This window comes from Ciona robusta, chromosome 12, assembly GCF_009617815.1.
Source record: "Ciona robusta chromosome 12, ASM961781v2".
Lineage (NCBI taxonomy): Eukaryota > Metazoa > Chordata > Ascidiacea > Phlebobranchia > Cionidae > Ciona > Ciona robusta.
In genome coordinates, this window is record NC_143246.1 from 2,040,759 (window position 1) to 2,056,136 (window position 15,378).

The 15,378-nt window shown below is 34.0% G+C and overlaps 1 protein-coding gene across 1 annotated transcript; it reads right to left on the reverse strand.

Annotated features, from left to right (window-relative positions):
* Positions 1–118: 118 nt before the first annotated feature.
* On the reverse strand, positions 119–14,113 carry LOC149726388 (astacin-like metalloendopeptidase). The gene is made up of 17 exons (XM_089890728.1): positions 13,628–14,113; positions 13,165–13,298; positions 12,561–12,678; positions 11,811–11,844; positions 10,833–10,950; positions 10,427–10,588; positions 8,860–8,985; positions 8,335–8,422; positions 7,775–7,952; positions 6,801–6,947; positions 6,197–6,399; positions 4,247–4,403; positions 3,642–3,806; positions 2,913–3,067; positions 2,135–2,245; positions 1,033–1,150; positions 119–285 (listed from the first exon to the last, which is right to left on the reverse strand). The coding sequence occupies exons 3-17, from the start codon at positions 12,630–12,632 to the stop codon at positions 224–226; spliced, it is 1,896 nt and encodes a 631-aa protein (XP_089746854.1). The 5' UTR covers positions 12,633–12,678; positions 13,165–13,298; positions 13,628–14,113; the 3' UTR covers positions 119–223.
* Positions 14,114–15,378: the final 1,265 nt, after the last annotated feature.

Genomic DNA, 15,378 nt, shown 5'->3' on the forward strand with positions numbered 1-15,378 from the left:
ACATGGTGTTTTCGTAAACCTTATGCTCGCTGTCAAGTTATAATATGGCTGTCTTTATATACCAGACATACATGATGTTTTCGTAAACCTCATGCTCACTGTCAAGTTACGAGTCCCGCACAACAAACTATTAACATTTATTTTCCGCACACAAAATATTAACATTTTTTTACACAATCACTAAAAATTGTCATGAATCATGTTCGTGAGTGGAATATTTATATCATGGTGATACAATCTGATCACGTGATTCTGTATCATCAGCTGGAGGTATAGACGGGATACCTGTAACAAAAATTAAAAACATCACAAAACTGAAAGAGATCTTCTGGTAAGTTTTTGTTTTTATTCTTGACTGAGCTATCAAGGGAAGTTGCCGATTGATTTTTCTAAATTGTCAAACATGCAGGAAAATAGAGTCATCCACAAAGTTACATATGGGGTAACTCGTAAGCAGACACAAGCGGGGGGTGTATGAAACAGAACACCCCTGTTATAACGACTGTTGCTACCCCACACTTTTTAAAAAATAACTTTTTGGGATGGAAATTAAGTCAATTACCCAATCCTGTTATAAAGACTGTCAATGCGGGTGAAACAACTTAATAAATATTTTATGAAATAAACCGGCTAAACATGTTTGAATCTCAAAATGTACAGTCCGGAGCAATTTAACTAAATGATAAAATTTGATACAGTTACATTCTTCTATTTAAACTCTGTTTAATTTTTTCGTTCAAGAATTCTTCTACACTGTCAGTATTCCACTTGGTGGTACTAAATAACTATTGGATTTGTTCATCCTCGTTCAAAAGTTTTATAAATAAAGAATCATACACAAAGAAACTTACATGGTAACTTGTAAGCTGGCCTGAGGTGTATGAACGAGATGAAATTTAAAAGTGTAAGAAAACACAACAAATGTGTTTGTGTATGGTTTGTATGAAACAGAACACTTGTATTTAACGACTGCCTTTTTCTGCCATTCTGGGATAAAGTAAGGTACATCCATTCATACATTAACAAACACACCTGTTATAAAATCTTTGAACCCGCTTCCTTCCCCCCCACATGGCCAGGGGTATATTATGACATCATCAATGGCTAAATCACCGCGGTAACCATTCCCTCGACGACCTTCAAAAGCCAACTGTGAAAAACAATGCTAGAAATTGGTAAGGTTAACTATTGGTATAATTGTTGGGAAAATTTTATTCTATAGACGTGTGGAAAAATATAAATGATTAATTTTTTTTTTAATATGAGACTGAAAATGCCATCGCATTGGGGCCTCTCTATCCATATACAAATTTTCATTTTTCATTGGTATGCGGCTTTAACATAAAATAATTTTTTTTATTTATCTCTTCGAAAGCAAAGATAATATTATTTAAAAAGAAGAAAAAAATCAGCAGCAAAGTGAGGTCTTAAAAAAACGTGGATTTTATAACATGCTCACTGTTGAGTTATAACATGGGTGTCTTCTTATACACCAGACACACATGGTGTATTCATACACCTCATGCTCACTGTTGAGTTGAGTTATAACATGGGTGTCTTCTTATAAACCAGGCACACATGGTGTATTTATACACCCCTTGCTCACTGTTGAGTTATAACATAGGTGTCTTCTTATACATCAGTCACACATGGTGTATTCATACACCTCATGCTCACTGTCGAGTTATAACATGTTGAGTTATAACATGGGTGTCTCCTTATACACCAGACACACATGGTGTATTCATACACCTCATGCTCACTGTTGAGTTATAACATGGGTGTCTCCTTATACACCAGATACACATGGTGTATTCATACACCTCATGCTCACTGTTGAGTTATAACATGGGTGTCTCCTTATACACCAGACACACATGGTGTATTCATACACCTCATGCTCACTGTCGAGTTATAACATAGGTGTCTTCTTATACACTTTTTTTCTATATAAATATCTTTAATTGCATATTTATATAGAGAAGAGTGTTAGTAAACTAATTTTTTAAAATCTTTTTACTTACAATAATAAAATGGCCCTTGAACCCAAATAGTACGAAATGATTAAGAAAAACTGAATTTTAGTCTATATAAACATGCAATTAAAGATTTTTTAAATTGGGTAAAATCAAACCTGGTATTTTTGGTTTCCAAATATTGAAATTTGGCTTTCCATCCATTCATTGTTACCATGGTTACCACTGACTTTGAAAATTTCTTTTTTTGTTATTTGGTCGTCAGTAACCTGTTAGTAAAAAATTTTTAGCAATCAAAATTTAATATTGTTATACAGACATGGCATTGTGGTTAGCACAACAACCTCTAACCTAGAGGTTATGGGTTCAAGGCTCGTCGCTGCTACTTTAGTGGGCATGCGTGTCCTTGGGCAATACACTTAACGGCAATTGTTCCAACCCAGGGATTACTTAAAGGTTGTCTAAATTATAGCATAAAAAATAATGCCAAAAGTAGTTGCCCACAAAGTTACATACATGGTAACTCAAAACCGGGCACAAGGTGTATGAAACAGAACACCCGTGTTATAACAACTGTAGTTGTCCTGCCACAAAACGATATATAAGTTAGAATTGTGGTAACTCATTAGCGGGCACAAGGTTTATTAAATGGAACACTCGTGTTTTTTTAATGTTTTGTTCTGCCACAAATAAGGTAGGCCTATATACGCGGTAACTCAAAAACGAACACGAGGTGTATGAAACAGAACACCCGTGTTATAACGATTGCCGTTGTCCTGTCACAAAACAATAAAAAAAGTTACATTCATTCATTTATTTTTGGTAACTTGTAAGCAGGCACAAGGTGTATGAAACAATCCTGTTATAAAGACTTTCATTGAATGTTGTTTCCCTATCACTCAAGAATAAATAAATTACATTCCTTTATTTATTCACCTGATAAACAGACAAAGTGTCCACATTTTCCCCGTACATATTATAAGCGAATTCGAGACAATGTCCTTCACTGGGTGCCGTTAACATAGGGGTTAAAATTCGTGCTTTCATTCCGCTTGTTTGTGGTGAAGAAGTTTCAATGTAAAGATAAAAACCTGGCAAACATGCACAAAACTTATAATCTCAAATACTATATAAGGATTTTATTGGAAAATAATGTGTAAGATTTACTATGTCAAACTGTGTATAAATCTTAATAATAAAAATAAACAACTTGTATTGTCTCTTCAATTACGGAAGCGAAAATTTAGAAATATTTTAAAGGAAAAGACAGGATATATTGACAAAATAATAGTTGTTTAAACATGTAGAAGCATATTTTTTATGCTAATAGTTAAAAACCTATTTACATTTAATTTGAACAAAAAGAAGCGTCTTCTTACACGTAGCAGACATACAAGAACTTATAATGTGAAATACAGTCTTTGTGATTTTATCATTATTTATACGTATGGCTAATAGCACTGGACTACATACTGGAAAAAGGTATAATAATAAAATGTATTACACTAAGTCCTACTTAAAAACATTTTTTGGAGAATTTTTTCAGTTTTAATTTATGGCTGATAATTCGGAAAACCCATCCGTGACCACTGGGTTGGAGCAATTGCTGTTAAATATCATGCCCAAAAGTTATTAATATTTTTTTTATTTACCAACATTACTTACCTTCATTTTGTAGCGTTGTGTGGTCATATGCGGGGCCTGTTTCACTGCTTACTGTGTTTCCTTTATTTCTGCTCCAGTTAAAATCAGAAGTAGCATCATGTTGCCATCCGCAGGTTGAAAGTACGCCCTCGAAGTGACACATATGAATGGGGGAGTTGCTGCTGGCTGAATTAAAGTGTATGTGAATGAATGAATGTAACTTACTTTATCCTCGTGTGGTCGGAAAACGACAGTCGTTATAACACGAGTGTTGTTTCATTTGCCTCGTGCCTAGTTCTGCTACCAGGCAGAATGTAAATAACCCTTCAACAGTTCATCTGGTATAAAATCTACTATATATTTACATACCAGATAAGTCGTTGATATGTTATCTACATTAAGCATGGTAGCAGAATTAACAGAAAACTTTTGAATGAAACAAAAATTTTGCAAATTAATATAATATTTTTTAAAACGCAATTCAAAAGTTACATAGTTTGCAAACCTGTATTTTGTATGAAACAAAACTTTTGTAAATTAATATAATATTTTTTTAAACACAAAAAGTAGGTTTTATATGAACAAAACTTTTGAAAAAAAATATAATTTTTGAAAACGTAACTTACAAGTTACATAGTTTGCCACAAATCCCCGTTTAGTGACGGAATAATCGGAAAAAAACAACACGGTTAATACGGATCTGGTTGAGCGAACATCGGCGGGAATACTTGTTCCACAAAAGGTTCCTAGAAGAGGGGAAGTCCCATCTTCCCCGTCATATACCTAAAATATTTTAAAGAATTATTTTTTTTAATTTTAAAAGTTAAATATCAGATTTTTATTAAGGTTGAATTTTAGAGGTCTTTTTAAGGTTGAATTTTAGAGGTCTGTCTGAATTTTAGAGGTCTTATAACTCGACAAGGAGCATGAGGTGTATGAATACACCATGTGGGTCTGGTGTATAAGAAGACACTAATGTTATAACTCAACAGTGAGCATAAGGTGTATGAATACACTATGTGTGTCTGGTGTATAAGAAGACACTTGTGTTATAACACGACATTGAGCATGAGGTGTATGAATACACAATATGTGTTCGATGGTCATTAAATCACTTTGTTTTCAAACACCAAAGGCAAATACAGGTTGAGGATTACGAAACTTCAAACTACATTAAATGTTATTTATTTAATTTTTACATTGTAACGGTCACGCCTTTTATCCAAAACAATATTTCTTTCTTTTTATCAATAGGTGCGTTTTAACCACTGTTGTTTAACCGTTACTACCCGTCTTTTCGCTTTTGTCAACTTTTCCGTTCTCTGTTATCATGACCCAAGAGAGGAATTAAGTTTCACCCATATATTGGAGAACAAACAATGCATATTATGACATCATAAATATTATGGAACGCAAATATTGTTTGTTTATTGAAAAGATAATTAAATTTAACAATTTATTGAAACTCTTAAATAATCAGCCACAAACATTATCCTGATGTTTATTGTTTGATTTATAAGTTTTATCGTTGAAAGTAAAACTATTTGTTTATAAATTATGCTAAAGTTTTAGGTTCATGTTACCATTTTTTTGGATATTGGGGGAGGGGGACGTCAAGTCCTTGGGCAGGACACCTAACCGCAATTGCTCCAACCCAGTGGTCACTAATGGGTTGTCCAAATTATCAGCCATACATAAAAAAATAAAAAAAATGCCCCCAAAAAATAATCACCCACAAAGTAACTTACAAGGTAACTGGTAAGTTGGCAAGAGGTGTATTAACACCCGTGTTATAATGTCTGTCGTTTTCCGGCCGTGCAAGGATAAAGTTATATCTTTATCATCATATGAAATTTTACTATTTTATGATACAAACTTTGGTTATTAATTTAGTGTCTTAATCAAAGCCAAAAGTAGTTCTTTCATACACCCCATGCCAGGTTACAAGTTGTCAAGTATTAAATGTTGTAGGTGATTTTTTTCATGTTTTTTCATCCACAAAGTAACATGAATGAATGAAATTTATTTCGTCTCTTCGGTCACGATAACGAAGAACAAGAGAGTTGATAAAAGCGAAAAGACGGGTAGTAACGGTAAAACAACAGTTGTTAAAACACGCTTGATGATAAAAAAGAAAGAAGTAATGTTTTGGATAAAAAGCGTGACCGTTACACCCTACAGCATGACCGTTACACCCTACAAACATACATGGTAACACGTATGCTAGCACGAGGTGTATGAAATAGAACACCCGTGATATAATGACTGTCGTTTTCCAGCAAAAAGAGAACAGTCAGTTACATTCATTTAAGTCATTTACTGAATTGTTATAAAACAAATGTTCTGTTCATACACATCACTTCAGCTTAGGAGTTACCATATATGTTACTTTTTAGGGGAATTATTATTATTTTTTATGTATGGCTGATAATTTGGACAACCCATTAGTGACCACTTGGTTGGAGCAATTGTCGTTAAGTGTCCAGCCAAGAACACATACGCCCATAATGACAGCAGAATCTTACCTAAATCCCAGGTCCTTGACAAGGACCTCACTTTTAAAGATTAAAAAATACCTTGATCCAATCATAATAACAAATTCCGGAATAATCTTCAACGTCAACAGCTTCGAACGAGAGTATTACTTGGTCACCAGGTGGGGCTATGATGGTTTGAAGACACTCCACGTCAGCTTTGTAATTATACGGATACAACGGAGAGGTCATGACCCCGTAACCATCAGTGAGAACTCTTTGCGGACAATCAGTGTCCCTTCCGACTAAAATTTATAAAAAATAAAAATTTAAAAAAGTGTAAGTTAGCAGTTATGGGTTCAAGGCTCGTTGTTGCTACCATTGAAGACATATGTGTCCTTGGGCAAGACACTTAACAGCAATTGCTCCAACCCAGTGGTCACTAATAGGTTGTCCCAATTATCAGAAATATCTAAAAAAGAAAATTCCGAAAAACAATCACGTACAAAGTAACATACATGGTAACTCATAAGCTGGCGCAAGGTGTATGAAACAAAACACCTATATTATAACAACTGCCGTTTTCCAGCCATGCGAGACTAAAATAAGTTTCATTCATTCATTTATTCACTAATGGGTTGTCTAAATTGTCAGCCATACAGAAAAAAAAATTATCTAAAAGAATTAGAAATTACTTTTCACTCACCGACACAGAATTTGTCGCAAGTTAAATATTCCGTTTCTTTGTCACTCGTACAATCATCTCCCTCACAAAACCTTCGTCGATGTCTCTCACATGTGACATCACAATCGCTCCATGCCGTCCAGTCACTCCAACCATCCATATCTAAATCTAAAGAAAAATTTTATTTACAAAAAAATCTAAAAAAAAAAATTTATTTTGTTAAATTTTTTTTTTTGTTTTGTTAAAAAAATTAATAAAGTTAAAAAAACAATATATATCTTAAATTTAAAGGTTTTATAATATTAATTTTGAGGTCACACACCGTGTATGCTTAAGATAACACCCATATGAAAACTGGACAGTGAGCATGAAGTGTAATACTGTTTTTGCATGGTAAAAAGTAAATGCGAATAACGATCCGCATTAACTCGTCATATGATACCTCGCTAACCGCTCTGTTTTGCATGTCATTGATTTATGCGCGTATCAACATTGAGTTAGCTTATTTTAGCGCAATATTGTTAAATCTAGTTTATAAAATAGGTTTTGATGCTTTATGTGGCTATTACCAGCTAAAAACTGTAAAAATAATACCCGAAAAAGATTAGGCTCTTAAAAGTGAAACTGTACTTCCATCATACTTTTCTTTACTCGCATAATGCGAGTAACAACCAACCTTCTACAGCAGATGACACACTTATGACGTTATGCGTGTTAACTTTGTTTTTGCGAGTAAATATGCACGTACTTACGCGCATAAAAGTGACCATGCAAAAAGGGTATAAGAATACACCATGTGTCTGGTGTATAAGAAGACACCCACGTTATAACTCGACAGTGAGCATGAGGTGTATGAACACACCATGTGTTTGGTGTATAAGAAAGCACCCATGTTACAACTCGACAGTGAGCATAAAGTGTATGCATACATTTGTGTATTTGGCGTATATGAAGACACCCATGTTACAACTCGACAGTGAGCATGAGGTACTCACCACACCCATACAGCTTTCTAAGTTTCCTCAAATCGACTTCCGAGAAACCCCCTCGTTGCCCCATGTTTTCACCCCCCTTAAACTTTGCCACAATAGTGGGTTCACCATTAGCAGAGAAAGCAGTGGGGCCGTAATGCATTATCGACGAATAATCGTAAATTTCACCCAAACTTGTAATCTGTGTTGAAAAAAAGAAAGTTATTGACTGAATTATCACATTGACCAAATTCTTTGTTAAGTATCAATCTCTCCAACTCGGTGGTCACTAGGGGTTGTCCAAGTTATCAGCCACACATAAAAAAAAGAAAAAAGTAGCGAAGATTTAGAAATATGGTAGAAAAGATTTAAAAATATTTTAAATGTAAACACAGGATATAGCAACAAAACAAAAGTTGTTAAAACACGCTTACAGGTAAAAACGAATTTACATTTAATTGAAAGAAAATAAGCGTGGTCGCTACACCTAGCAGACAAACAAGCCATTTATGTTTAATTATTATTAAGGTAAACTTCTAATAAAAAAAACATAACAATACAACAAAGCGTGCAGAAAAATTTACCTGTGTTTCATCGTATTTGTTAAAGTTGTGTTCTTTCCCTTCCATTATATTTTCCCATATTATGTCAACATAATCATCTCTATCATATCTGTGGGCAAGAATTATATGAAAAAATGAAAATTTAGATTTTTTATGTTTTGAAAGACATGAAAATTTATATATTATTTCTTTTTATTATACATAAAAAATTATATTTTTTTGTGTTTTTAAAAACATGTTAATTTATATTTTTTTATGTTTTTTAAGAGATAAAAATTTATAATATTTTCAACTTGAAAGAAATTTTGGCAATCCATGCCATCGGACTTTAGATTTAGGCCAAGGCAATAGGCAGATTTAAAAATAGTTTAAATGAAAAACAAGATATAGCGACAAAACAACAGTTGTTAAAACACGCTTACAGTTAAAACGAATTTACATTTAATTGTAAGAAAATAAGCGTGGTCGCTGCACCTAGCAGATAAACAATCCAAAAGTCTAAATATAAATAAACTTATTATGATATTTTTCATAATTTATTGTCACCTTGACTGTTCATGCCAGAAACCTAAGGCGTGCATCGTTTCATGTTCGATCGTTCCTTTAGTTTCGCATCCAACTCCGATCGAAATTGTTTGTTTTGATCCCATTCGCCCAACAGATGAATAACACCTTGAACAATATAACAAAATTTTTAATAATTTTTTTTGGGTATAGTAGTGAAGATCTGTCCGGCGCCGTAGCATAGTGGTTAGCACGCCTGCCTGTAACCCAGAGGTAATGGGTCAGCTCGACGCTGCTACCATTGTGGGCAGATGTGTCCTTGGGCAAAACACTTAACGGTAATTGCTCCAACCCAGTGGTCACTAATGTGTTGTCCAAATTATCTGCCATACATAAAAAAATGAAAAAAATTCAAAAATAATAATTACCCACAAAGTAACATATACATGATAACTTGTAAGCTGGATCGAGGTATTAAACCCGTGTGGTAACGACTGTCATCTTCAGGCCCCGCGAGGATAGAGTAAATTACATTCATTCATTCAAACTAATTGTTAAGACATAACAAAAATTTTATTTATTTCATTTAAAAAAGAGGTAAAATTTTTTGTCCGGCGCCATGGCTTAGTGGATTAGGCGCCTGCATTGAAAACCAAAGGGTCCCCGGTTCGATGTACGGCGACGGTACTAGCACTGATCAACGTATCTGCACTGGTTGCACAAAAGGACCTAAATGAGCTTTCTGGGTGTTGGGGTAATAAGCCAAATCTGGCCTAAATCCCAGGTCCTTGTCCCGCATCAGTTGACGGACAGAAAAAATGTGCTAATTGTAGTACTTTACCAGACATTAAACAACTTGTTGCCAAAAAGCTAGCGCATCCGTCGCATTAAAAATAACTGATGGCTGATGTAATTAGTTGTTTTCGCTTTTAAAAAATTAGCGCCGTGTTACATATTAGGAGTAAACCTGAAAAGCATCTTTGTTAAAAGGGTAAAGCATACAAAAAAATTTAAGAACCACTAATATAGGTTAATTAATATAATTATTTTATTTTTAGTTAAATAAACTAATATTACACCCCTTTAACAATATATACCAGCTTTGTAAATAGAGTAACCATATCTACCAAGCAAATTAAACTTAACCAATATTGCACACCTATGACGATATATAATACAGGTTATAAATATAGTAACCGTATTTACTTATCTAATTGAATGAACGTAACTTACTTTATCCTCACGTGGCCGGAAAACGGCAGTCGTTATAACACGGGTGTTCTGTTTCATACTACTCGTGCCAGCTCACAAGTTACCAAGTATGTTACTTTGTAAGTGTTTTTTTTAATTTTTTTATGTATGGCTTATAATTTAGAAGACCCATTAGTGACCCTTGGGTTGAAGCAATTGCTGTTAAGTGTCTTGCTCAAGGACACATAGGCTCACAATGGTAGCAACGATGAGCCTTGAACCCATTACCTCTTTATTAGAGGCAGGCGCTAACAAACTGTGCTCTGGTGCCGGACATATATAGTAACCCTATTTACTTAGCTAGTTAAACTGAACTAATATAGATTGTAATAACCCATGACGCACGCCATCATCTTACCCACTCTCTCTTGTGTACATAAGGTAGCTGGCATCATTCCCACGTTCCACAAATTCTATGCACGGCATTCTAACGTTGTATTCGCGCAAAACATCTTTTATTAACTCGCGGTCATCAAAGTCATATTGAGAGTGAATGACGTACGGGATTTTCTCTCCCCATCTAAATGCATAAACATATAGTAGGGTTGGGAAAGATTTATTCTATTTTTTAATATATTTTCTCGTCCTGTTTGGTAGTATACAAAGAACGTTAAATGAATTATAAAACGACTCCTATAGACTGTTGCTATTTGTTTAAAACATGGATTTTACCCCACAGTACTATATCTATAATTAATACTTTTCATTATAAATATATATATTGTAAAGTAATGCTACAGAATAATATTTTGAATTTATTTTACTTCAAATTTTCGTCGACAATTGCATTCTTTTCATTTGAGGCAGGGTCTAACAGAATGTCGCCTTCAAAATAATCGACACCAAGTTTCGAGTTCACCGACAAAATGTTGTCCATAACCCCTGGGTAACAAGATACATGGTGGTCATAAAACAACAAACAAATAATGATGAAATGTGTCCGACGCAGTAGCACAGTTGGTTAGTACGCCTGACTTTAACCCAGAGGTAGTCGGTTCAAGGCTTGTTGCTGCTACCATTATGGGCGTATGTGTCCTTGGGCAAGACACTCAACTGCAATTGCTCCAACCCAGTGGCCACTAATGGGTTGTCCAAATTATCGGCTACACATAAAAAAAAATCCTCTAAAAAATCACCCACAAAGTAACATACTTGGTAACTCACAAGCTGGCACAAGGTGTATAAAATAGAACACCCGTGTTTAACGACTATTGTTTTCCGGCCACGTGAGGATAAAGTAAGGTAGATTCAAATAACTGAAGCATTTTAATACAGTATTAAAAAAAGATATAAATAAATGTATTTATTAAACTTCAAATGGCGAGAACAACAGTCGATATAACACAGATTTTCCGAATAATACCTTGTGCTCGCTTAATAGTTACCACATATGCAACCTTGTGTTTTTTTAAGGCTGCAATTTTGACAAACCATAAGCGACCACTGGGTTGGGGCAATTGCCGTTAAGTGTCTTGCCCAAGGATACATAAGCCCACAATGGTAGCAGAAGCCGTGAACTAGTATCTTCTGTGCTGGAGGCAGGCGTGATAACCACTGTGTCACGTTGCCGGTTTCAATTTTTTTTTGTTTAATGAAAACAACTTATAAAAATGGCTATAATGTAACGGCTCACTTGAAACAAAAAAGTCACTTGGTAATCTGAAAAAACTTTTGCGTTCCTTCCAAAAAATCATAATTGTTTAACATTTGAAAAATAAAATTATAAAATTTTAAACATTTACCTTTTGGCTTTAGTGTGGAGTTAAATAAATCATCCTGAAAATCATATGTAAATTTTTTTATAAATTATATTTTAAAACTTTTAGGGTGGTATGCAAAAAGTTCAATCAACAGTGATTACAGATTATCCTCAAAAACTTAAACAACCAAATCAGGTATTTAAGTGTCTGGTGGCAAATAGGTAGTTTTCAGAGTTGGTAACGCGGCATAGAAATGATTTCTGTAAACCCACGTCAAATAGATTGTATTGGGTCGTTTTTATAGATTTTTACAAGGTTTGGGCCCTTTAAAAAAAACGCGTTTCGGATCACTAATTATACTTTCTGCATACCACTTAAGTTTTTTGCTTGATCGCCATTTAGTTAAACTAAGATCAAGTAGAAACTTAAGCATACTTTATGTATGGCTAATAATTTGGACAAGCCATTGGTGACCACTGGGTTGGAGCAATTGTTGAATGAATGAATGAATGTAACTTACTTTATCCTCGCGTGGCCGGAAAACAACAGTCGTTATAACACGGGTGTGCACCTCGCGCCAGCTTACGAGTTACCAAGTATGTTACTTTGTGGATGATTATTTTTTGGGATTTTTTTTTTGTTGTGAAATGTCTTGCTCAAGGACACATACGCCCACAATGGTAGCAACCTCGAGCCTTGAACCCATTACTTCTAGGTTACAGGCAGGTGCGCTAACCACTATGCCACGGCGCCGGACGGATATTACCCTTAAAATTTTATTAAGTAACTTACCCGATTTAAAGGCAATCCAATGACGAGTAGCAAACATTGAAAGGCTATTGTAACTTGTAACAATACTCCCATTGCGATGTCATAAATAAGATGTAATCGTGAATAAATTGACTACATTCTGAAATCATATATAAATAAATAAAAATAAGTAAAAATACTAAAACTAATTTTTTTAATTTGTTTAAATAAATAATTGAAGTCCCAACATTTAAAAAAATGTAAGCACATATAGTAACTTGAAACTCACTTTAAAATTATTTTGAATTTATACTTTTGATATATATATAACACATTTTAACATTTAACAAAAACATTTAATTCAAAAACAAACATTTTTGTAGAACATTGGAAAAAACATCAAAACAGCAAAAAAGATAAACCACATACATAAAAATTATATTTCAAATTCACAATTCTACCTTTATAATCAATTGTTGCATTCAAAAAATTACACCGAAAAAAAGTAAGTCAAAATACTAAAAAAAATGAAAAAAAACAACAAAATATTGTCGAATTTATTTGTACACTAAAAAAAGTGACACAAAATATTTGAAACAATTTTGAAAAAAAACAAAATAATTGGTTGAATTTATTTGTACGCTACCTTCACCACTGCTGCATTGAAATGCAATGTGTGGTTTTACAGCATTATCATCATTGCTTCCATCATTCCACATATAGCTGAGTAAACATGGACATTGTGTTTGCAATGGAAGGGGTAAACATTTCATGACGTCTCTGTAAAACATGACGCATTAAATTTACGAGTTCGATGTAAAAGTTGAGTGGCATTATGTGTAAGTAAATATAGCTGCATTTTTTTGACATGCAGCAGTTTGATTGACAGGTGGGTTTTGTTAAGGTTTGATTTACAGGTGAGTGTTTTTTAGGTTTGATTGACAGGTGAGCATTGTTTAGGTTTGATTGACAGGTGGGTTTGCTTAAGCTTGATTGACAGGTGAGTGTTGCTAAAGATTGATTGACAGGTAAGTGTTGCTCAGGTTTGATTGACAGGTAGGTTTGTTTAGGTTTTATTGAAAGATAAGTGTTGCTTGACTTTTATTTACTTTTATAATACAGATCCCGGCGCCATGACAAGGTGTTTTAAATGCTCGTCGTTGCTACCATTGTGGCCGTATATGTGTCCTTGGGCAAGACACTTAACGACAATTGCTCCAACTCGGTGGTCACTGATTGGTTGTTAAAATTATTACCCAGACATAAAAAAAAATATTTATTCATAAAGTAACAAACTTGGTAACTTGTAAGCTGGCATGAGGTGTACGAAACAGAACACCCGTGTTATATGACGACTGTTGTTTTCCGGCCACGGTAGGATAAATCAGAGGTGTAAAAATATCTCCCCCTTTTGTGCAACAACAGTTGTCAGCTGTTAAACGTCTGTTAAACTTTCTATTTAAACAGTTTAGTTGTTCAGACGGCTGAATTATAATAAATACAGATAGCGCTAATGTTTGGAACTTAAACTGTACTACAGAGTAATGTATAAACTGAAAAGCTAGCTTTTATTTTTAATGAATTCTAATCAGGGAATTTCACGCAGGGTAAACCCCTATTGAGAAACTTTTAAAATCTATAACTTTTTCATTATTGAGCTGTAAAAAAGTTTTTCTAATTTAAATTAAAAATGTTAAATTGAAGCAATTTTCAGCAAAAAAGTTATGATATTGTTATTTTGGACTATTCCAATAGTAAACAGTATTCAAAATAAAATCTAGTTATTTTCGCCATTAATGATCTCACAATATGAGCGTGTCCATTAATGGGCTTCCGCTGGGGGCAGCAATGACCCACCATTTTTCTTTGTTACGTCACAGAACAAACGTTACGTAAAGTTTATGTTGTCAAGCTGAATATAAGGATACGTTTGTACGTAAATTATTTAGTTATATAAAAGGTGTTTTTGTTATATAATTTTATTATATATGGTTAAAAATAGGTTAAAAATCTAAATTTAATCTGTAATTGTTTGTTTAGTTGTGTTTAATTTTATGTACGAATTAAAGGTGTTTAAACAATCGTTTTTAGTTTATTTCTTATTATTATATAATTCTTATATCTGTCAGATCTTTATTTATATATATATATATATATTTAATTAATAATATACTTGGTAATCCTTTAGCTGGTGGCCACCTGAAATTTTGGTTTCAAAATGTTCTATAGCCCTTACTGATACCTGCTGTCTAATTTTTTTTTCAAAAAAGTCGGGCGTTCGTGTCGAAAATTAACTTTAAAAATGCGCAAAAACATGCTGTGTCACCGTAATTCGTCTGATTTGCGTAAGGTTAACGATTTATTACGTCACAATCGCGGTCTGTTACGTCACAATAGTGGTATATTACATACGTTATAAGACGGTATAGCCTTGTTTTTCCCCACTGTTTTAACGTAGGAATCAAACGTAACAATACGCATTCTATGACGTAATAATCCAACCTTGGTTTAATTCATAACGGCTGATGTGGAAAATACGGTGACGCAGCACGATTTCGCGCACTTTCAAAGTTAATTTTCGACACGAACGCCCGAGTTTTTTCAAAAAAAAATTATACAGTGGGTATCAGTGAGACCTAAGGAACATTTTGAAACCAAAATTTCAGGTGGCCACCAGCTAAAGGATTACCAATATACTTTTGCTCATTTTGGTGCTAGTGAAAAATCTTCCCCCCCCCCACCTTATTTGCTAACCACTAACCCCTAGGTTAGGTGTTCCGTGTTGATGGTTAGGGGGTTAGTGGTTATAGGAGTTAGGGTTTAGTAGTTAGCAAATAAGGTGGGGGGAAGAAGACTCTTC